The following is a 23835-nucleotide window of genomic DNA, read 5'->3' as shown; positions in this document are numbered from 1 at the left end:
GCTTGAAGGCCTCATCTAATCCACACCTCCTCCAGAGTCCCACCCAGATCCTCCCCACACCCTCTCCCTTCCTGGGGCTCCCTGAGTCCACAGCCCATATTCTGCAGTCTGAGGCTCTTTCTTGGGTAGGTCTGGGAAGCTTTCTCTCCAGCCAGAAGGGGGTGCTCTCTAGGGGCAGGGGCATTTGCCTTCCCCCGTCCTCCTACTCCCCTCCCCCAGCACGTGCCTCCCTTCCTCCTCCCATCCCAACTCTTCCAGACTTACCCCACCCCTCCAACCTACGCTGACACCCACCTTGAACTTGGGGCCCTCCCTACAAGTTCAAGTTCTGCAAGCTGCTTTGTGTGGATGTTATTTCTGTTCTCCTTAAAGAGACAAGGAGCCTTCGAGGGTAGAGCCTCTGGGCTCAGTCCCATCAGCATTGTGTGTGGCTGAGCCCCACAGGGACGGCTCTCCCAGCCCCCTGCCCCTCACCCCGCAACAGTGAGCCTACACACTGTCTTACTCGGGCAACCCCGGAACCCTAATTCCCAGATTATATATAGAGCATCCAGACGGCATAACCGCAGGACTTTGGAGATCAATCTGGTCCAACCCAGCCTTCTGACAAATGGTGAAACGGAGCTCCAGAGACAGAAAGTGACTGCCCTGGACCACACTGCAGCCCCTGGCACAGTAACCTGGGCTGGTCTGTGGGCAGACAGCCTCAGGGTCTTCAGGCATCTGTTTTCAGGCTCAGCTCAAAGACAAGGGAGCTGGAAGGAGGGTCCTGCCCAGCAACCAGTGTGTCCTGGTATTTCAATGGCATGACACAAGGGGAGTTGACCACAGTGGAAAGAGGTTAACTACTGGCATGGCTGGAGGAGCACAGCCTTCTTGTTCATGCCTCATGCAATACTGGACATGGCTTTGGTCTGGCTCCAACCCACTCTCAGCCTGTCTTCACCCCATTTCCAGGCTCACCTCAGACTCTGCAGCACCCATGCCTTTGCTCCTGCTGTTCTCCTTGCCTCAAATGCCCGTCACCCCATCTCTACATGCTGGAGGGGAGTCCTCCTCCCTCAGGACCCCGAAGATTTCCCTGAAGACCCCACTTCCAGCACCATGAGCTCGCCCTTATATGCAGCGTGCTTCTGTAGGCATCTAGGTTCACATCTCACTGCTCCCCTCCCCATGCCCTGCTCCCGCAGCGCACCCAAGTCAGGGAGGATGGGGACAACAGTGGGAGATCCTCCTGCCCGATGGGAGGCTGGAGTGGGGACTGGCCACACAGGGTCTGCTCTAGGGAGCAGGGCATGGGGGTGGGGGGAGCTGAAGCTGCTCGGAGATGGAGAGAAGGTATGTGAAAGAGTTCAGAGCTAGACTCATGGGTTGGTACAAAGTATGATGTAGGGGGCGGGGCAGGGAGCAGATGGGGGGACAGTGTTTAAGGCCAGTGGTAGCTGACCTGCAGCTGTGTGTGTGTGTGTGTGTGTGTGTGTGTGTGTGTGTGTGTGTGTGTAGCAGGGTTTAGAGACCTCTGAGCCACAGGCCAGAGTGATACAGGGCACTGACTACGAGGTGAGGGCAGGTCAGCCTGAAGCCAGTGGGGTGACAAAAGCAGTAAGGGCCATTGGGCACAGCTCTCTGCTCTGGGCCTGGGACAGGCAATGCTGGACTCTTGGACCCACCGCTTGTGGCCCTGACCCGACTGATGTGGTGCTGGAAGGCATCAGTGGAGGGAGGAGGGCGGGGGCAGGGCAGGCTCCAGGGCCGCAGCCCAGTGAGGAGACCATCTGGCAGAGGCAAGCTGATGGGCCATCGTCCACCCCCACTTCACCAGTGGGCCCAGGCGTGACTCGGAGCTGCAGCAGCTGCAGCATGGCTGCAGGAGTGAGCAGGGGGCCTCACCGTGCACCCTCTGGGTTCCTGCAGCTTCATCCTCATGGGCCCAGGGAGGTTGATGACACAGGTTTCAGGAGCTGCCCGGTGCATGTGAACTAAGATAATGCCTCACGTACAACTTTGGAGAGGGTGACAAACTGGTGAGGGGAGGGCGGTGTGCATGGTGGGAAACCCGCAGGCGATTGGTGGAGTTCGGAAGGCAGACTTGAGCTAGTCTGGCCCTCATACCCCTCTAGGGAACGGTCATCACTGTCCTCATTTTACAGGTGAGGACACCAGGCTGAGAGAGGAGGGGCTGAGCTGGGAGTCAGACCCAGAAGGGTTTGCTTCAAAGACCAGCCTTTCAACCATCCAGGCTCTGGGGCCTGTTCGGGGCCTGTCTGACCACAGGGCTTTGGACCAGCAGACCCCGGGGTGCTTTCCAGGACTAGCCCACATCCCACAGCTCTGGGAGAGTCTGCCGCAGGGGCTACGAGCCAGCGATATGGAAACCACTGGAACCCTCTGGCCACGTGGGCTGCATGGGCAGGTGTGGTGGCCTCACTGGCAGGCTGACCCTTTTCGTGGGGTGGAGAGACAGGACCCCATCAAACTGAGCTCTGCGAGAACCCCTGCATCCCCGAGCGTGGATTTGTTATCCGGCTCCTGCGGGGCTCCGGACTCTGGAATGGGAGAACTCAGATTCTTTACGAGGTCCCAGCCTCCCGAGGCCCGTTGGCCTTGCTGCCCTGTTCACACCAGGGCCTCCAGATGTGGCTTTCCAGGATCCCCTTCTTTCACTAGGCCTACACTGGGGGACCCCATCCCCTCACCTGCCCATGGAGTCCTGCCCTGGGAGCTCCAGCTGACTCTCCTTCTCACCTGGAAAGTACAACCTCTGTCCCTGATGAACTGGCATCCCCACTCCCACCCACCACCCCAGCCATGACCATTCATATTTCTCCCCTTCCTTGCCACTGGACAAATGCTGCCCATCGAGGGAGGGGAGATTCTTGGATCCTGCCTCCTCCAGGACCCCACCTTCCTGACCTCCCTTCACCTGGGTTTACAGAGCTGCCCGTGACAGTGCACCTCCGCGCTTGGATTGGAGAGCGCTGCCTCTCACCGTCCCGCAGCTCCTCTCACCCTCAACACAATGCAGATGTGGTCACCTTGCCAACGGAACACCCCTGCCAAAGGCCCAGGCGAGCAGCCTCTTTGGGGAGAGAAGGGGGGAAGAGGTGTAGGAGCCCCGCTGGCAGACTCACCTTCTCTCTGTTGCTGGGGGATCATTGGAGGTGGCTGAGGAAAGGCCTGGCTTATCTGACCATAGGCAGCAGGGTAGGCGGCTGCTGGAGGGCCAAAGAGAAGAGGCAAGAGCAAGAGACGGTGACAGTGACACAGAGAGAGACAGGGTGAGAGGCAGGAAGAAAGAGAGAAATTTCAGTGTTGAGCAGTAAAAGCAGACCAGCGAAAAAATGCATTTTTAAGATAAAGCCAGTTTTCAGCAGTAATGAAGGAGAAGCGGCAAAGGGAAGACTAGAAGATGTATATGTGCGCTGGTGTGTGTGTGTGCGCACGCGCACGCTGGTGTGTGCGTGGGGGAGGCAAGTTTAATCTGCGATGGACAACCCACGTGTGGATAATCCACAATGACGGATAATCAAAAACATCAGAATGCCCTGGAGGGGATCGCCCCACACCACCTGGAACCCACAGGGTTTCCCCCTTCTCTGAGCCACGACTGACTCTGGCCACATACCCTCAGTCTCGCGCAGATGGCGTCTGTGTGGGAGACGGGAGCCACCCTAGGTGTGAGCCTGGCCTCTGGGGTCCTGCCAGTGGGTGGTTCCCCAGGGGCAGAGGACTGAGTTGAACAAATCTGATGCTTTCTATATTCAACTGGAAAGGGTCAGAGGTGGGACAGGAGTGGCTAGCCCCCTCCTCAGCCTGGCCTGGCTCCCAAAGGGGCTCAGGGGGGCTCAGCAGGTGAAGGAGAAAGCTTCCCCTGGACTCCAGATGTGAGAAGCCCGCTTTATCCAGGTCCCCATGGTGCCTGGAAGCTCCATCACCCTCAGGGGAGACATTGCTGGCTCCTAAACACAGCAAGGAGGGACCCGGACCAGGCCAGACAGCAGGACACTGGCTGGGCGGGGATGATTGTGGGTGTGTGTGTGTGTGTGTGTGTGTGTGTGTGTGTGTGTGTGTGTTGTGTGTTGCCCAGCCCAGGGGAGGGAGAGAAGCGTGGCTGACAGCTGGCCTTGGGCTTCCTACGGTAGCTCATCACCTTCCCATTCAGTGACCCAAGGCCATCTGCTGGCCTCTCCTGTTTTCTACCTCTGGCTGCCTGTCCTCCCTTGTTCCCTGTTCTCCTTGCTCGGGCCCCACTCCTGTTGCCTGTGTATGGCTTGGGGGGGGGATGGAAACTGCTTCCCTTCCCTGAAACCCAGGCATCTGTGCTTTCTGAGCCAGTGACACCTAGCTCCGGCCTCACCGCAGTGCTGCTGGGAGGCTTGGTGCTCCTGGACAAGCCAGCCCTGGCAGCACCACGGGGGAGGGAAATCTGGCCTCAAAGATGAGTCACTGCACAGCAAGGTTAAAGCTTAGCCTGGCTCACCAACTCATCACATGTTCAGACCACCCACCACTGCCGTGTTGGGTTAGGGTTAAGTAAGCTCTGCCTGAAGGCCAAGGGGCACCTGCAGAGAGGGAGGGAGCCCGGCGGGGGTGGGGGTGGGGTCTCCGTCAGTATAACACTCCCTCCTTCTACCACAGCTCCTGGCCAGTCCTGCCCTGCTCCCCCCTCCCTCACAGTGCTAGGCCCAGGCCTGGCTGGGTAGGGGGCACCGATGCCCAGGCATGGGGAGGTGCATACAGCCGGGGGACCACCGTGGGGACGCGTGGATACTAACGACCTGCATACTGCTGCACTCCGGCGTAGGCCTGCTGCAGGGGGTCCGCGGCGGTGGGGCTCTGCGCTGCAGGGGAGCCAAGGGGGCAGAGGTCAGCGAAGCCTACCCAAACCAGCTCCTCTCCCACCACACCCCTGGACACGATGCTGCAGCTGCACTGCCTTCGCAGCCACTGGGGTCTCTGTCCTGGGGCAGGGCATCCGAGGCAGGAACCCTGAATGGGGGCTCCTCTTTCCTCAGCCTGGGGCCCTTAGTAGGGTGGAAAGCTGTTTACCCTGGCTGGGGGATGCAGGCTGCCGCTGGCTTGGGTCGGGGGTGAGAGGGGTGGTTCATGCAGAAGGCTGGGAAGGGCAGGGAAGGAGACACCACAGAAGGGCTTGACCATGAGGGGCTTGGTGGGGAGACACCTGAGGGACCTGGCCCTGGAGAAGGGCTATGGGAAAGCGGGCAAGGGCGCTAGAGGCTATCAGGAGGGTGGTTTCCTCCTCACTTATCCCCAGCAGGACTCAGGGGCAGAGCCCAGCTAGGCAAAAGAAAGGGCATGGAGGCCTCATCCTGCCATTCTTCCTGGGCCACCCATGCCTACTCAAATAGAGGGACCCCCCTCCCAAATTCTTAGGGAGTTTGCACGAGGCACAGAGGTCTTTCATTCCTGGGCATGCCCTTAGTAGAACTGACCACACAAATAGATCTGCCCCACGGTGCCCACAGACACCAAAGGACAAGAAGACCAAGGACCTTCTAACACTTGATCTCATGACTGGGACATCTACTGCCCAGTGCGCGGGGGCCCTTGGGCTGATACTTTGGCAAGCAACCTAGAGAAGCTGGACTTCCTGGTTCACTTCTGTTGCCTTTGTTGTGTCTGCAAATGTGGTGGGCAAAAGCCTGGCTGCAGCATGGACCAATGGTGGGCACTGCCTTTGGTGACCAAGGGCAGCGATGACTGAAGTGGGAGTGGGCTGGCCTTGGGGGCCCGGGGAGATGGGTGGGGACAGATCCAGCCTCAGTATATTTGAGGCAAGCTGGAGAACACAGGGAGGCAGAAAGGAAACCATCCAGGCTTATCTGCCTGGTGACCCAGGCCAGCAAAGCTAAATGGCAGTGCCAGGCTTTGGGGCCTGCAGACCAGGAAGAATTCCCAAATTTCCCTTCTGAGCTCTCTTCCCTGAACCTCTCAGTAACATTACACTGGAACAATAGCTCCTGGGTCTCTCGGGGGCAAGGGAAAGTCCTGGGTCAGAGGTCCTTAGAGATCATGTGGATGGTAGCAGGTGAGCTGGGCCCAGGAGGGCACTGCCCAGAGTGGGGAGCTGAAGATGGGTAAGGATGCAGGCTCCTTCCTGCCTGGAGTTGTCCAGGACAAAACCCTATCCCTCTATTTCCCTCACGGTGGACATTGGAGCTACCAGTGGTGAGGTAGTAGTGGTGGTGGTGTTTGGCAGGTGGCCTCCTCTCCCTCTGCCTGACTCTTCCACCAGCCTGAGCTCCCTGGAGGGAGAGCCACATCTTGCTTGTCCTCTTGGGCTACCCAGCTGCTCAACCACAGAATGCCTTTATGCCAATTAGAAAAAGGATGTCTCTTCTCTGGGCAGAGTTTTGGTGCCCTGTGCAAAATATAACCTGCACAACTTCTATGGCAGCTCCCCCAGCACAGTGCCAGGATGATAGCAAGTGCTCAGCAAATACCGTGACATAGGGAAGAAATAACCAGTCCCTATCATTTGTGAGAGCCACCCCTTCAGGGGTGTTTTGTGGCAGTGAAAGCCACACTGTGTGCTTCCAGCATGATCCCGATGAGTAAAGGGAAGAGAAGAGATGCTACCTGGGGCTAGGAAGTGGAGAAAAGCATTTCTGAGACCCCTCTCTACTTCTCTGCTTAATGACCTCATTAGTAACTGCCAAAGAATGAGCACTTTGAAGGATCTTGCTCATTACAGCAGCTCCAAATTCTGCATTTAAAGATGGTAAATTAATTTTTTTAATGTACTACTTTTTTTCTTCCCTTCCCTCCATCCCTCCCTACTGCTCTGGCAGGGGATTGTTTATGGGATGTGACAGATTGTTACAAATGGGGGAGAGAAACATTTCCAAATTCCAGGAGGGAAATAGCTCACAGATGCTGGTAGGGGTGGGGAAGGAACAGGTTTGTCAAAATCCAGAGACCCAGATGGGCTTGTGGGCAGGCGAGGGAGGGGGTGGTGAAACCACCCAGATGTGCTGGGGACTGTATCTCCCAGCTCATGAGCCTGAGTGAGGAGGAGCCCACGAACCTGAGATAGGTGGGCTCTCTCCCACCTCCAGCTTGCCAAGCCCCTCCCAGCCTGGAGCCTTCACCATTAAACAACACTCCAGATCCCCCTCCAGGCCCTGTCGCTTCATTCTCTAGGCTTCTCTGGTCTCTTTGCTATGCACTGAGGGGTGAGTTGTGGGAAAAGCACTGAGATGGGATCAGGAACAACTCCAAGTTCAAAGTCAGGAAATTCTCCTCTATTTCTCTCTGGCACACTGAACTTGTACTCTGCTGCTGGTACAACTTTTATATTCTATGGATGCCTGGGCCTCACTCCAGACAGTGAAATCAGAATCTTTGGGATTCTGTGGTTTTACAAAGCCACACAGTAGATTCTGATGGGCAACCAGAGTGGGAAGCACTCCTTTGTCCCCCAAGGCTGACCTCCTCTGCCCTAGTTGGGCCAACCTCCATAGCAGTGTGCTCCTTGCTCATCCGTACTTAATGTCTGATCTGAGCACCTCCTCAGGAAGCTCTGTTGGGCTTCCTCAGCCTACACAATGAGAGAACTCTCCCTTCATTGGAATCCTTAAGCATCTCAAATCAGAGAACACTCACTCTTGACCAAAGTCTACTCTGCCTTATTGCCTCATTATTCTGTTGATGCATATTGTGTTCCTGACTGGATTTTGACCTCCCAGGAGATAGGCCCATGTCCTGCCCTCCTTCTGGGCCACCCCCCTTTCATCTGTCACAGACTGGACACTTACTAGTACTCATGGGGACTCTGTGACCTCATCACCTGCCCTCCAGGAAGAAGGACAGCATTCTCCTCATGGCTATTACACTGCCTCTTGCCAGTCTACTCTAGGGCTTTGGGCCCAGCTCCCCAGCTCCAGTCCTCAAGACCCAGGGAGGTGAGCTGCTTAAAGTCAACTGGACACTCTTACCACAGGAGAACTGCTAAATTTTAGAGGAACAAAGTTAATCAGCAACAGGCCTCCTGGATCTTCTTGTGTGCCAGAATTCATGAAGGTAGGACCCAGGAACTGTCCAAAGCTCTGGTCCTCTGTCCAAAGTTCTGACCGCGGTTTCGTATGCACCAAGGGACCGAACTGCTATGTACTAGCCAGATTGCCAATCTATATACCTCCACTTCCTTCCCCAAAGAGGCTTTTCCTATTTAATACTAAATATGATTATTCTTTTAGCTTCTATCCCCTCACTTCTTTTGGGTCAAATTCACTCTCAAGTAATTTGCAGTTATTAGCCTCTCTCTAGATGAGTTGGACGACTCATCTATTCTCCTTTCCCCTGAGGGAGCCCCAGGAATGGAGTTTTTTCTCACCCATCAGACTGACAAACCCCCAGGGATCTGTCTTCTCTTCCATCAGGAGCTCCCTGAAGGAAGGCAGGAGGCTGGCTTTCCCTGATCCCATCTGGGGTTCCACCAAGGAACAGAGGGCGGGAAGCCACACATTCCCTGTTATAACAGCAAGGGCACGGACAGAAGGGATGAGGAGTGTTGCATGGGGAAGGAAGAGCTACCAGATGTGCTTACCTGGGTAGGGGTGAATGCCATTGGCAAACACAGCTTCTGCAGCAGGTTGCCCATTGGCCTGTGGGGGGAGGCCAGTGAAGCCGTTCACCCCAATGGGGGACGGGATGCTAGGCACGGCTGGTGCAGTGATGCCCGGAGGGGTGCTGCCACCTGGTTCCAGAGGTGAAGATGGGTGGAGAAGGGGAGGCAAACAGAACAAAGGTGATGAAGGCCAACCCATGGAGCTCCACCCTGCTGGCTCCGAGGACCTGGGGATAGACTTGGACCTCACACGTCAACTCAATCCTATCTGTGAATCAGGCCTTGGGTTATCACCTCCCTGTATGTAATGACTCTACTTACCCCAACTATATCTATGCTTCAAAGCAGAGTCCAAATCTCACCTACCCCACAAAGACTTCTCTTACCACTGACTGCTTGACCTTGGACCTGCAGCACATAGACCTCTAAGTGCCCTTGACTTTGACCACAGTTGGTCTTCCTTTAGTCTTTTTCAATGATTCGTGCTCACCCCAGTTAAGTCAGGATGGACTGGTCTTTGTCTAGCCACCAAGGGGTTTCTAAGCTATGGCTCTGCTCTCTGATCTTAATTGGATCACTGAGGGGCTGATTTGCCTCCCTATGAGGGAGTCTTGATACTTAGGTGGAGGAAGTCTTAATTGTGGTGTTCCCTTGCATTGAGGGAGAAAGGCCTTTGCAGAGTCCAGACTCAGCCCTATTCACACAAAAAAGTAGACACCCTGGCCTCCTCCTCTTAAGACAGTGGTAATGCTCATTGTGGCAGGGGTAAAGTTGGGGTCAGATGACAATATGCTGTGCCCTCCCTACACCAGGCGGATGGAAACCAAGGTGTGGGTGGCATGGTGATTGTACTGAGGCCCCAGAGGCTGGAAAGGCCTTCCTCTTCATGTAGGAAGCAGGGTATCTCTGTGGATAAGGACCCGAGGCCATCAGGAGTGTCCCTAGTTTGGGAACCAGAGCTGTGGGGTGGTGTTCAAGTTGGGGCTAGAGATGGCACAGTCTTTTATAGCTTTTAGCTGGGAAAGGAATAGCTCCTGGATGTCAGGAAGGTTGCTGCTATGGCCTGAGTGCAGATAGCGAAGGAAACTTGGTGAATGAGAACTCAGCCCTTGGGGCTAGACAGGGATTCTTAACTTTGAAACCACTGGCATCTGCAGCCACACATTTCCTTGTAGGGAGCTGTCCTGTGCATTGTAGGATGTTTAGCAGCAACCCTGGTCTCTACCTACCAGATTACAGTAGCACCGCCCCCCTTCAGTCATGACAACCAAAAATGTCCAGGACATTGCCAGATATTTGGGGGGGAGGGGCAAAATTGCCCTGGTTGAGAATCATTGAACTGGATAATAGCCAGGATCCAATTAAAAACATGCTTTGTAAGCGGAGCTGTTTCCAACCCCTCTGTCCTTTAGTAACTCTTACAGTTCTCTCTTGCTTGTTGTGAGGTTGTCTTGGAAAAAGTCAGTGAATCTAGGTTGGGTTAAAGGGAAATGAAAAAATGGAGTTCCTTCTGTGCTTGGGCCAGGGGCCAAACAGGGTCACAGGATGGGCAGGGCTCTTCCCCTCTCAAACCTCAAAGGGAGATGTGTTCATGTCAATTTCTTTCCAGATATCTATACCAGAGATCAACATGAATTGCTTCTTGATATGGCTAAACAATGTGAGTGAAATTCTCACCACTCTGAAATCATATCACAGACATTAAGGGGTCCACATCCATCCCATCTTCCCATGGGTCCTCAGGAATTAGAACATTTTTGAGACACATTGCCCAAGGATAAGGCCTGCTTTGGGCCCAGACACCATGTGCTCTTGACAAAGGATGGTCCATTGGTAGCCAAAATTGGCCAAACAAAAGGTACCGATGTGGGTCCAGCTGCTTTCCTGCCAGGCCAGGCCCTGTGTTGGTACCTGCCCACTTACCTGAGGTTGGGGTCATGGGTGCGGCCGCCAGGCCATTCATGTTGAGGGCCGCCATCTGCTGCATCTGGGCGGCGGCGAAGGCAGCCATGGGGTTCAGGTAACCACCCTGTGCGACTGACGCCATTAGCGCCGCTTGCTGCTGCATCAGCTGGGGCAGAGGGAGTGCAAACAATATCATGCGCTTCCAGGGGGGTGACCCTCCCCACCAAAGGGTTCAGCTCCCAGAGACCAGCCTGCTAGGCACTGAACCCCAGGGAGCTCAGACACATCTCCCGATCCCCACCCCCAGAGAGCCCTGATGCCTTCCCCATACCTGCCCTAGGTCTCAGTGGATGTTAGAGACCACCCTCCTCCCGCCCCCCAAGAGAAAACTGTTCAAAAGTAACAGTAAGGTCCTTGGCACTCTAACGTTGTAGAAGGTGGGGGAAGGGGACTGGCTCCATGGGTGCCAGTCAGGCCTGTCGTTCATGGAGATGTGACATCCAAAGCTCTAGAGACACGTTGGATGAGCCTCTGTAGAACTAAGTTGGCATGGATGTCTGTTCAAAATGGTCCTAACTTGGAGTCTGTAGGGTAGAAGCTACAGGAGAATCACAAATCAAACCTCAGGCACCCCCAAGGTTCTCACAGAGCTGAGTGGGGACTGGGGAGGTTGCTGAAAGTGGCCAAGTTTGGACCCTGCTGAAGAAGTGAGGGGAGCTTGCATTTTTAGAAGCAGAACCCTGGCCTACCTTAGTGCCACCCATGTGGGGCTGCAGGTCTGCAGAGGCAGCTGAGGGGAGATGCTGGCAGAGCCCGCCCCAGTGTGAAAGAAAGAAGTTGATGGGCCGGGGCCTGAGCTGGGGCCTGAGAGGACTACAGAGGAGGTGTAGGGGAGGAAGGCTTGGGGGCACCTCAAAGGACCCCTGCCAGGAGTAACCAGAAGGCCTGAGGACACCCTTCCATGAGTGGCGACGAGGGGTGGTGTGGTGTCAGCAGGACACTGAACCTCTCTCCCTGTTCCAGTCAGTGCTTCCTAGGATTTGCGAAGAACTGCCCTCCCCGGCCCCGCCCTGCTGTGCCCTCACTTACTGCCTGTGCGTAGGCGCCGTACGCCCCGAACGGGATGGCCATGGGGTTGAACATGCCCATCTGGCCAGCCATCTGCTGCATTCGCCGCATTGTGCGCTCCTTGTCGGTGTCGGCGAACTTGACCACCAGACTGGATGAGGCTCCCTGCAGCCAGGACTGTGCGTGAGGCCCACCAGCCCTAACCGCCTCGCCTCTGCTCCCTGGCCTGGGCCCACCCAGTCCTCTCCACGGGGTGCTATGGGGGCGGGGTAGGCGGCACGGTGACAAGCACCAACCCTCCGTCCAGGGGTCTGGAGTCTTAACCACCCCCCCCCCCACCTCAGGCTTTTTCTATCTGGGTGACCTTGGGCCATTTCCTTAACATCTCTGGGCCTCAATGTCCTTGTCTTAGAAATGCGGATATTGGCAGTGCCTTCCGTTCTCATGGGGAGGCTGTGAGCACCGCAAGCGTTTGGCATCCTGTGGCCGAGCACGCGAGGGCTGGCGGGGCCCTGCGGATGCGTGGGGTGGCCGGGATGTCTCTGTCCCTCATTGCCCCGTTCCCTCCCCCGCTCTCAACTACCCAGGGGCGGCCGCACTCACCGGCATGGTCTGGCTGCCGTGCAGAGCGTTGATGGCGGCTTGCGCCTCGGCGTGGGAGGAGTACTTCACAAAGGCGCACCCTGGGGGGACGGGAGAGGCTGAGCCACGGCGCCGGGGCCCAGAGGAAGGTCAGAGAAGCGCGAGGACTGAAAGATGGGGCACGGGAGGGACCGAGGGGAGAGGGCGCCTCCCAGAAGAAAGCAGAGTGAGACACAGAAAGAGTGAGAGAGAACCGACAAACTCAGAGCAACACAAGGAGGCAGAGAAAGACCGGGACCGGCCAGAGTCTTCAAAGGACCCTTAAGTGGCGCCGTCCCCCGCCACTTGGATCGCGGCCTTTCCATCCCCGCAGGCCCAAGCGCCTCGGCCCTTCCAAGCAGCCTTACCCCGCTTGCCCGACGGGGCCAGCCCCAGACGGCTCGGGACTCTGCCGTCAGGCTGGCAGGAGACCCGCGGCCCCGCCCCGCCCACTCCCCGCCCCGCCCCGCCCCCACGCACCCTTGCTGTTGCCGTCTGGCCCGCGCAGGATGGTACACTCCTCGATGTTCCCGAAGGCCTCAAAGAGGCGGCGCACATCGTCCTCAGACTGCTGCTTGTTGAGCATGCCCACGAAGAGTTTTCTATCTTCTGGAACAAAATTAGGAGATGCTTACCCGGGCCGGGGGCCCGGCTGCGCGGGGTCGGGCCCGGGGGGAGGGCACGGCCGGAGGTGGAAGGGTTACGGAGGGGAAGGGTAGGAGCTGGGTAGGGGGTGGGAAGGGGGCTCACAGCAGGAGGGGGAGGGAAAACAAGGAGAGGGAGGCGGGTGGGACACCGCTTGAAGGGGAGGAAGGACAAGGGGAGGAAGGACGCGGGGTGAGGGGGTTAGGGGGAGAGGAGGGCAAGGCCAGAGGGGGAGGGGAGGTAGGAGGGGTTGGGTCTAAGCGGGGGCAGGATTGCAGCGACTCTGCCCCTTCCTGCCTAGAGAGCAGACCTCACACTGAGGGGCAGGGCCACTGGTCTGGCCGCTCACCTACCGGCACACAGGTCATGTGGGCAGCCCTACGTTCTCTTCCTCCCTCCTCTTAGACACAAACTATCTTTCTCAGCCACTTTCACCCCCAGATGCCAAAATTAATTTACAACTGGCAAGTCTGCCACAGGATCTTTGCATATGCTGTTCTCTCTGCCTGGAGTGTCCTCCACATCACAAAGTTGAATCCTCTAATGCTAGGTCTCAGTTTAAATATTGCTTTCTCATCAAAGCCCCTCCTTCCACTTCTTTATTCTCTGTCTCAGCCCTTCCCATGGTCCAAAATTCAAAGGACAAGTATTTACTGCTTTGCCTGAGTAGTGGGTTTCAGTCTAGCTCCCCACCCCTCAATCTATGCTCCTTGAGGCAAGAGGCCAGGCCTCTGCTGGAGCAGTGGTAGCAGGCACATAGTAGGCCCGCAGGACTGAGCTATGGAATGAATGAATGAATGCCCTATGCCAGTCCCAGGAGCACACCTCCTTTCTGCCTCACATGTTCTTACCTACATCTGGTGCTCCCTCCTCTTGCCCCTTCCTATTCATGCTGTGAAATTCAGCCCTGGGCACTTTGGAGGGCCTGTTTCTGAAGACTGGGCTCCCTCAGCAGCCTCCCCCCACGCTTGTGTTGAGTACCAAATGGTTTGTTCACAACACTCACATGTGTGCTTAGGGTGACAGGGATCACATTAGGCTGTGTGGATTTGTAGTAGCTTGTGACTGCAAAAAGATTTCCCATCCCACAAGCTCTTACTGCAGTGTGACTTTCACTCCTCCCAGGGACGTGGGGTCTAAGTTCCCTCCCCTTGAATCTGGGTGGGGCTGTGACTGCTCTAACCAATAAAAAATGGCAGAAGTGACAGGAGCTGCCTTCAAAGGCTCGGTCATAAAAAGGATCAGCTTCCACTCTCAGCTCTCTCTTTTGGGGATGGTTGCTCTGCGGAAGCCAGCCACCATGCTGTGAAGAACCCCCAACTAGCTCATACCAGGAGTCCACACGGAAAGGAACCCAGACCTCCAGCTGACAGCCAGCATCAGCCCCCAGACATGGAGTGAATGAGTCCTGAGATGATTCCAGGCCCCAGCCTGTGAGTCTTCCAGCTGAGGCCCAGACGTCCTGGAGCAGAGACAGTCCCTCCAAGCTGTGCCCTGTCTGAATTCCTGACCCACAGAATCCATGAGCATAATAAATGGTTGTTTTATACCACTCTGTTTGGGGCTAAGTTGTTAGGCAGCCGTAGTTGCTGGAACAGGGTCCCTGTGGTGGCAAACACCCTCTAGATGCTTGTTGACTATTTGATAACTGACACGCACAGCCAAGGCTGCAGAAATGCCCACCCCAAAATTGCAAACAGCCATGTGTTCATGGTTTCCATAGAATGCAAGGGCACTCCAGGACCATGTCCTTCTGGATTCAGGGTGGTTGGTACCTCCTGCTCCAGAGCACCCCCGTCACTCACAGAGCCAGGAGAGTTCACATAGAGATGAGGGGCTGACCTGGGGTCTGGAGCAAAGCAGAGGAAACCTCCAGGCCCTGCCCTGCTTCACAGGCCACCCCAGAGTCCTCCTGCTCAGGAAGGCCTGACCACCGCCCTGCTGGTACCCCCAGCCTGGAGCACTCAGCACTGGGCAAGCTCTCAGTGATGAGGTGCCCCTTCCATGCCCACAGGGTATCATTGCCAGTTCCTGTGACCAGTGCTGTGTCAGGGCATGCCAGCCTGGACCTCCAACATGGGTGGGCTTCAGCCAAAGCTCTGGGCCTGGAGCCTGCCCTAGCCTGGGTGCTCTGCCAGGCGGCTCAGGCGCTGGCAGGGCTGGGCACGCCCCCGCCCCATCTCCAGGCATCCCCAACTCCAAGCTCTGGGCTGGGGGAAGCAGAGACTGGGAGACCAAGAGGAAGGAAGACAGAGGGAGTGGAAGGGGTGAAAATGAGGAGGGACAGGAGGAGATGGGGTTCGGAGCAGAAAGGGAGGGGAAATGGCGGAGACAGAGGAAAAAGAACTAGAAACAAAGAGCGGAGAGAAGAGCCAGGCAGAAGGAGAGGGCAGAGACAGAGGCGAGAGGGCCGAGGGCTTATGTTTAACTCCCAGAAGCGCAGCAGCATTTACATGAAGTGAATCGAGTTTTGAAGCCTTCGGTAGAGCCTTGAAATTCTGCTCCCCAGGTCGGCCAGGTGCTCCCCCTCCCCCAGCCCCTTTTAAAGGCTCCAATTAAATGGGATTTCCAGGAAGACAAAGAAGGGAAAACCTGCCCCCTGCTCATCCCTGACCCTCCTGCTCAAACATCTCCTCCCGGGAAGGAACTAGGAACGGAAGAGAAGGCCGGTCCTGCACCGAGCCTGATTTAGATGCTGGAACAGCAGCTCCTGCCTCTCTCCTGACGTCTGAATATATTCCTCTCGTTTCATTATGACAGCTTTCTGATTACATTAAAATTCATCCCCACGTGCCTTTCTAGCCAGCCACTTCCCTTTTGCCAGGGTTTTTTTGTCTGTTTGTTTGTTTGTTTGTTTTTTCTAATTCCTTCTTCCACTCCCTGAAATCACCCCTTACTGCCTATTCTCAGTTCTCCGTTCCAGGCCTGAGCCCTTCCTGATGGAGGACTTTCCCAGTGTGGAGGGGGCCAGGCTCCCCCTCTTCCTGCCTGTCCGGACTTCCCCAGGGAAACTACAACTAGCCTTACCTTTCTGGAAGGCTGCCAGAAACCAAATAAACCTGGCTGCAGACTCACTTCTTCTAGGTGATCTGGATTGAGACCCCACCCAACACAAAGGTTTATTTGTTTCTAGAATCCTCTTTATTTCCAGTTGGCTTTGGTACTGGGTGAGTGATTCTAAGGCTTGTCTTTCAGACCAGGCAGTGGAAGGACTCTGAGTCTGAGGGTGGATGTCCTCCTTCGGCCCAGGCCCACTGGCTCACACCCCAGCTCTGCTGCCTTCCAGCTGCATACCTGTTCGCCCCCTCAGGGTTTTCGGTCTCTAAGATGGGAATAACTCAGCCCTCTTCATGTGGTGGACAATAGGCTCCCAGGAGATGCTGCAGGACAGAGCCTGGCGAGCAGTAATAACAACAGCAATGACCATGACCTGGGGTTCTATATCCAGGAGGAAGAGGAAATGGAGCTCCCTGCCCTGACTTGAGGGGACAGAGGTCACAGAGAGGGAGAGGCCAGAGAATCCACATCTGGGGGAGGAGCGCTTGAAGTGACAACTTGGACTGGACTCAGGCTGCGGCTGCTCAGCTGAGATGGACAACCTCTCCTTGTGTCCCCACCCCCGTGCCCTCCTTCCCCCCGGCCACTTTCCCAAGGCTCTGTCCCCAAGCTGTGTCAGACGACCAGTGACACCATTTGGCTGGTGTCTTGGATCTTATGCCAACCTAGCGAGAGTCTCACAGAATGACTCCATTTCCCCAGCCACTTCCCACCTGCTCCATCATGGACACAGACCCCGATTTCCTGGGACAGGCTGAGCAGTCCCTGCCCCCGGCCCTCCTGCCTGAGTGACGCAGGGTCCCTGGCTGATGGTGGGGCTGTGATGCTCTCACTTCCCCCCGTGAACCCCCAGCCTGAGCCCGTTTGAGGGCTGTGGGAGATGTTCAGGCAGGTATTGCTGGGACTGGGCCACGCAGGCCACCTTGACGGTAGGTGAAGCCAGGACAGACCTCAGGGCCAGGGGGAAAATGGGCTGAAGACGTCCCTGAGTGGGAGGTCGCTGAGACCGCATGGGAGCAGTCTCCCTCAGAGGTGCAGGAGGCTGGTCTGCAGCCCAGTATCTGCCTCTTGACAGAGCCCAGCTTAGGGCAGGCAGGCGGCCCCATTAAGCTCAACTTCTGACTTCCTGCGCTGAGCCCAGTGGCTGGCACAGGAAAGCTTTGGCTGTCACGGGCTCTGCCAGTGACCTGCTGGGTGATGGGCAAATACCCCAAATCTCCCCTGCCTTTGGGTTTTCACGTGGGCTCCTCCTGGTCCAGGGGCCGATCAAGGGGCTCATGCTCCCGCAGTCATTCAACAACTGTTTGCTGAGCAACCTCTCTGTGCCAGACACTGTTGCATGCCCTGCTTCTACAGCAGGAAACAAGAGAGGTGAGTCAGCTCACTGGAGCTGACTTCCGGATGGGGACAGAGGCCGTCCACAATAAACAAGTTCCAGAACAAGACAAAGGCCAGCAGAGCTGCGACAGAGTGGCCCCCAGAGCTGGTGTGCCCTCCCCAGCAGTAACAAGGCCGCAGAATGGCAGAGCTGGGCTGGACCCTGGAAAACACCAAGGCTCCCACCTTTTTTAGATGAGGAGGTCGGGGCAGCTGGGGCCGGGACTAAACCTGGGTTCTTGGAGTCTCTTGAATTCCTAATCCTGACCCCCTTGCTGCTACCTTCCTGCTCTTTTAAGCTATGAGTGCCTGTGTCTGCAGGGGTGAGGGAGCACCTGGGGTTCCAGGAGGCAGGGGTGTGACACCCCAGAAGGTTGGCACTAGTCCCGGCCCTTCCTGAACCAGAGCGGGCAACTCAGCTCTCTGTGCCCAGATGTCCTGCTCTCACTGCGGGGGGAGTGGGCACAGTTTATCTTCCTCCCCCTCCCCAGGAGCTGTGGGAGGGGGGATGCCAATGAAATAACGGATGGGAAAAGTACCAAGTTCTGTCAGGTGCACGTGTTTACAACCACCTGAGGAGGGAATGGACCAGAGCCCCTGGCATCCCGCCTCTGGTCACTCCTTCAGCAAGCACTGACTGAGCACTTACTGTGTACTTGGGACTTGGCTGATCAGAGAGTCTGAGGTGAGTCTTGGGGGCCCTTCTGGTTTTCCTCTTTGGGCAAGTGTGTGTGTTGGGGGGGATGCTTGGCTCTCAGATCCCTGGAGAATCCAGTCTTTGGCCCCAGAGCCTCTGCCACGGAGCCCCCATGAGAGAGGACAGCCAGGCAATAGCTCTGGACTGCAGGTCTGTAGGGGCCAGTTGGGGAAGGGGGCAGCAGCAACACCCTGAAGGCTTCCAGGTGGAGGTGGCCTGGCGTCAGGGTCAGGGGCTCCAGACCCACAACAGGATTTGAGCAAAGGCTGAGAGATGGGAGGGCCCTTTTTGGCTGTTCTTTTCACTTGCTCCCAAGTGGTCCCTGCCTGGGGGTTCAGGGGGAGCTGGACTTTGCTTTCCCAACTCCCTCTTGCCTGCCGTACCCCCCACCAACACACACACATCTCCCAGTCCTCTGACCTCGGGAGTATTCTTCATTTTCCCAGAACCTCAATCTAATTCTGAGTTTCAGTTTCCCAGCCTATTAGCATTGGGGGACACCTCCGGGAAGATTCAAGTGCAGATGAAAAGGCAGAGGAGTCTAGTTGTCAGAATCTCATGCTTCCTCCTGCCCCTCCAGGTGGGAGACAAACTCCTCTCTCTCGTTCACTTAGAACGTCTGGGCAGAACGGGGCTCTGGCTGGAAGGATTTGCATTTTAAAAGGAGAGCCCAGAAAAGAGAGAAGCAAGACACTGACAGCAAGTTGAGGACAGGCCCCTCTTGGGGTATATCAGGGTGGTGCCTCGGGGCCCCCAGATGTGTGTGCGGGGAGCATCCTGCTGGCTGGGCAGGATGAGTGGGCCCTCGAGGGTGGAGGAGGTGGGTGGCAGCAGCACCACTTGACTTGCCAAATGCCAGCACCCTGGCGCTAATGCTCAAATTCCGGTTTAATTTTCAAAATTTGATTCGCTCATTACCATAGGCATTAAACAATATTTCCTGCTTAAGGATAGATGGCTGCTGGGGCGCCGTGGACGAGTGTTCAGATGGCTAATGCCTTTATGGCCGCAATAGACTTTTACTGTTCTCTTCCCTCCAGCTGCCGAGGGAGGGTTTGTGGGGGGACCTGAGCTGGGGTGAACCGGGGGGCCAGGGGCCCGGGTAGGGAATAAATGGTTTTGGGTTCTGTGGCTGGTGGGGCGGGCAGAGGGGTTGCTAGGAGATCAGGAGGGCCTGGCTGGGCGGGGGGTGTAGGGCCAGACCTGTAGGAGACACTCTCATAGGGCCCTGGAGGCCCAAGGGCAGCAGTTTGGGGAGTGAGAAGAAACTTCCAGACACTCACAGTGACTGAGCCGGAGGACTCTCTCCTGCTCTTGAGCCTTTGGCCCTGGGGGTGGGCAGGGCAGGGCCAGAACCCAGAGCCCCTGGTACCCATGTACCTGCCCCTCAGCTGCTGGCAGAGGCCATGCCAGACCCTCAGCATCTCTTAGCCTCTTTACTGTGGGACCAGGGGACTTGCCAGACTGCCTTCTGGATCCCAGGACCATTTGCTCTCCCTGGGGAGTGATTTCATGCCCGAAGGGCCACAGGCAGTGAGTCTTAGGGGGAAAAACCTGTTCCTTCTCCCTAACTTCACCCATAGATGAGGAAGGACCTTGAATCGAAGGCACACAGACTTGACAGGAGGGGCGGGGCCGGGGCATCTTGCAGAGAGTAACTGAGGCTCTTTGTCAAATCCTGGTTGACTGGGCCCCCTTAGGCAAGTCACATACCCTCCCTGGGCCTCCAGTTCCTCATCTGTAAAAGGGGAGAATAATCACACCCACCTCATAGGGCTGCTGGGAGATGAAATTAGTTAAGGTACCTGAGGATTTTAGCCCAGAGCCTGGCACAGAGTAAAATGCTCAATAAATGCAGCTCTGTGCCAGCTACAGCCAGGACTACTGCTCATCCGCAGCAGCGGTAGCTGGTGGGATGGGGACGCCCACCCCGCCCCTGGGGTGTGGAGAGGACCCCAGGGACACTGAGCGGTCATCTGCCAGGGGTCAGCCTGAGAAGCGGGCTTTCCTTTGCCTCGCCTGACCGAATGGCAGCATCTGGGGGCCCCTGAGACGCTCCCCAGCATCCTCCACGTGGTCTGCCTGGATTCGTCCACAACAGGAGACATTTCCCCCGAAGTTACACTGAGACCCCTCTGTGCCCTTTCCATGAATTCTCCGTGTCCTGACCCGTCAAGCACCCTGGCTCCTAAGCGACAAGTAGGTGTCAAACTGATCGTCTGAACTGCAATCTGTGCCATTTTCAAGGTTGCTGAGCCCCCACCCTGAGTCCAGGGGCCTCCTCTTCCCCCTCCTGGCCAGCCCTGAGGTGGGCAGCACGCAGTCCCACACCTGCCTTTCAAACAGGGGAGCAGTGGGTAGGGCTAGGGGTCTGCACCCCCTCTTCTCCTGCCTGGGGACCCACAACCGCCTGCTCTCCTGCTGGTGCGGGAGTTTCCAGCCTCACCATCCACAACAAGGTTAAGGGCCTGGATTGGGGTCCCTCTGCAGCCATGTGACCGTGTCACTGCCCTCCTGAGACGGGCCAGGCCTGGGAGAGCTCGCCATGTGAAGTGAGCCAGTAAGGAGCCAAGCGATGCCCCCCTTTGTCCCCACAACTCACACTGTGCCAGAGCCAGGGCCGGGGGTGCAGCTGGGCGGGAGCCGCCTCCCAAGGATAAAAGCCTTCCTGCCTGGGAAGAAGGCTGAAGGAGACATCAAACCAGATTAAAGGCTGCTGGAGATGGGGCGGTGAGAAGGGCCGAGATGGGGCTCCCGCTCCACTGGGGATGCAAATGAGGACCCTCAGCCGCTCCAGCCCCCGGGGCAGGCCGTGCCAGGCCTTGATCTGCCGAGCTCCCTCCAGATGGTCTCTGTTTGATGTCGGGGTGGGAGGATGCAGGCCACATCCAGTCTCCCCCACTCGCATTCCTTCAGCCAGCTCTGCCTTCCAAATGCTTCGGGGTAGGGCGCAGGCCGTGAGAGGCCCTTCCTCACTGTCTCCCGCCATCCACCGAGGCCCCTGCTGGCTGCTCTCCACAGGGCAGCCGCAGGAGTCAGCTACAACCCAGGGCAGATCCTGTCTATCTCCTGCTCGGCCCCTGCAGGTGCTCCCATCTCACTGAGCACAAGCCTTGTGAGGGGCTGCACAGGCAGCCCACACTCTGACTCCCCCGATCCCTCCATCCCTCTGCTCAGAAACGTAGGTCTTGTGAAGTCTCAGGAATACCCCATGCACGGCCTGCCCCAGGGCAGGGCACTGCGCTTGCACTGCAGTTCCTCCTCTTGTCTCCAAGATCATGTCCTTGGCATCTGCAGGACACTGAACTCCAGGAATCCTCAGAAACTGGGAAGTGAGTGTCTCCTGGAGATGAGTGGGCAGCGGCCACGCTGCAGGCACAGAGCCTGACGTGATGAGCTCTGGGGATGTGGGGTGTCTAGAAGCCCTGAGCCAGGCCCTAGGGGCTGCACATGCAGGGTTTGCCAGGTGGAAAAGGCACGGGGCAGGCATCGCTGGTCAGGGAGCGCGGCATGTGCAAAGGCAGGGAGTGTGACAGGCACGTGGGACGAGGAGTCACAGTGACACACACCCCCCTCCCTCCTTCCTCTTCCCCACCCACCACATTCTCAACAATTCCCTCAAGGTCCAAGCCTGCACCCTCACCGCTGACCACCGGAAGCCTAGCCTGGGACTCAGACCCTGCATGCAGGCTCCTCCTCACCTGTGTCCATACTCACTGCCCACCATGTCCTCTCTTGGCTCAGACTGGCTCCTAAGTCATCGCACCCAGGGATTCTTCTGTGGTGCAACTGGACTCCCAGGCCCACCCCCCTCAATGTCACCCTGGTGTCTTCTTCATGACAAGAGCCAGTGGACCGAGCTCCCACATCACAGAGCCTCTGCTGCCCCCAGGCAGCACTGGTCAGACGGGCTCCCTCCCCAGGGCTCTGTGGTGCCCCTGCCCGAGGGAGACCACAGCTCTGACCACACCTACTCCTGCATGAGGCGGTTATAACCGCCACAATACTAATAATCAGAATGGTTCTCATTTATCAAATATTTACCATGACGCCAGCACTGAAATAAGCCCTTTGCAAGCATAACCGATATTTTATTCTTTCCACCGTACAGATGAGGAAACTGAGGCTCAGAGAAGTTAAATATCTTTCCCAAGAATACATAGCCAGTCGCTGGGGAAGCCAGGACTCAGACCCAGGGGGTGTGAATGGAGCTGAGCTCTCAGGTCACCCTCCTTCCTGGTAGAAGACAGTGCTACCTGAAGATCTCTCTCTCTCTTCACTCTCCACCCCTCCGTGTCTGCACAGACAGCTGGCAAAGGCCTAATAACCCCATTGCTCTGCGTGGGCCAGGCCTTCTGTTCAGAGCCCGGAAGAGGGGCCTGGCGGGGCCCTGCTTAGCTCAGGTGGAGCAGGCTTCCGTGATTCCTGACTGCCCGACGACCCGCAGACATGCCTCACCGCCCCTCCTCAGTTTCACTCGCCCCTCTGCCCAGAGCACGGCTGTCTTGAAGTCTCCTGGGTGACCAAAGATGTTAAGCTCTGTCCTGATGAGTCCCCAGGCCTTCCTCTGCCTGGGATCCAGGCTGCAAGGTCCTCTCCCCTCAGCACACAGAGAATCGGACCTGCTGGCAGAATCCCCTCCACTCGCGGTCCACACCCCTCCAGCCCCTGCTACCTGCCCAGGGCAGAGGTGTGGCTCTGTGCCCTTGGGGGCTGGCAGCATGACCGGGGAGGCCGAGCCAGAAGACTGCCACCACCCGGGGGCGCCACGAATGGCCCCTGCACACTCTTCTCTTGTGCTTTTCGAGTAGATGGGCAGGCGTGGGAGCCCTGAGTTAGGCAAGAGATAAGCCCTAGAGGCGCAGCATGGGTGAGGGGTCCGGAGGCCATACCCACATCCCTCGCTACCTCCTTCTCTGGCCTTCAGCCCATGACCCTCGTGCCTGTGAGTCTGCGCCAGGCCTCCCAGAAGGAGCTTGGGGCACGCGGCGGCACTAAGTAGAAGTCACCTTTCACTGGGGCTGCGGCACGTGGCCGGCTCTCCAGGTAACTGATTATACATTAGATCTGCTACCTTATCCGTCCCAGGCGTGTGGCGCACGACAGACGGCCCCGCGTTCTATGGGGACTTCTGCAGCCCAACCCTGTTGTCTAATGGGGTTTCCGCTGGCGTCTGGCGCAGTCTCCAGCATTTATCCATCACAGGATAATTTATAGCATAATGGGGCATTTTTTCCTTTATATCATGCGGGAGCATAAATTATGGCCAGTTTGTCCTCAGCTCTCAAGGAGACAGACAAAGCCGGGTTTTTTTCCAGCAAAGGGAGAAGGTTTCTGCAGGGGGTGGGTAAGGGCAGGGTGGTCCACAAGGCAGCAGGGGCAAGAAAAGGAGAGACCAAGGAATGCCTTAAGAACATCTCATTGACGGGGTGAGAATCTAGTTGAGGCGGCCACAGATACCGAGGAAGAAGTAACAGTATGCACTTGGAGTGCTTGTCGCTGTTAACCGTGGAGGGGGCTCTTGTTAGCTGAGCCGTAGAGCTGCACAGTTGTCTGCCGCCTGCAGATGACCCGGCCATAGACCAACTTCTAACCCTAGCCACGGGCTGAGCCTTACCTTGGCCACAGATCTTCCCACAGCCTCACAAAGAGAGTGGTGTTCATGGGTCCACCCCCTTCCTCCCCACCCCCTGCCACAGCCAGAGACAGAATGCAGTGCCCGGCGAACCTCCTGCCCCTCTGACCCATGGCTCATTTTTAACACTGAGGGTGGGGCTTAGCTTCTTGTGGGACAAGGGAGGAGAGGGACACCCCAGCTTCTAATGGCCTGCCTGCTGTCCTCCTGGGGAGGCGCACGCAGCTCAGGGTCAAACTG

At 57.0% G+C, this 23835-nt stretch overlaps 1 protein-coding gene across 50 annotated transcripts in view; it reads right to left on the bottom strand.

Moving 5' to 3' along the window:
* Positions 1-23835, bottom strand: part of CELF4 (CUGBP Elav-like family member 4) — a 299708-nt gene that overhangs the window by 17932 nt on the left and 257941 nt on the right. For 11 of the 50 annotated variants that reach the window (XM_057526850.1, XM_057526857.1, XM_057526867.1 and 8 more), the window contains exons 4-10: positions 12665-12793; positions 12167-12246; positions 11585-11728; positions 10514-10661; positions 8570-8719; positions 4776-4841; positions 3132-3215 (exon numbers count right to left, since the gene is read on the bottom strand). In XM_057526850.1, coding sequence (XP_057382833.1) covers positions 3132-3215; positions 4776-4841; positions 8570-8719; positions 10514-10661; positions 11585-11728; positions 12167-12246; positions 12665-12793 — 801 coding nt within the window. The remainder of the gene's footprint in view (positions 1-3131; positions 3216-4775; positions 4842-8569; positions 8720-10513; positions 10662-11584; positions 11729-12166; positions 12247-12664; positions 12794-23835) is intronic. The other 39 variants (XM_057526854.1, XM_057526859.1, XM_057526868.1 and 36 more) reach the window with 8 other exon arrangements.

Source organism: Balaenoptera acutorostrata, chromosome 13 (assembly GCF_949987535.1).
Source record: "Balaenoptera acutorostrata chromosome 13, mBalAcu1.1, whole genome shotgun sequence".
Classification (NCBI taxonomy): Eukaryota; Metazoa; Chordata; class Mammalia; order Artiodactyla; family Balaenopteridae; genus Balaenoptera; species Balaenoptera acutorostrata.
The sequence above is the reverse complement of the archived record's forward strand: the minus strand, read 5'-3'. Positions and strand labels throughout refer to the sequence as shown.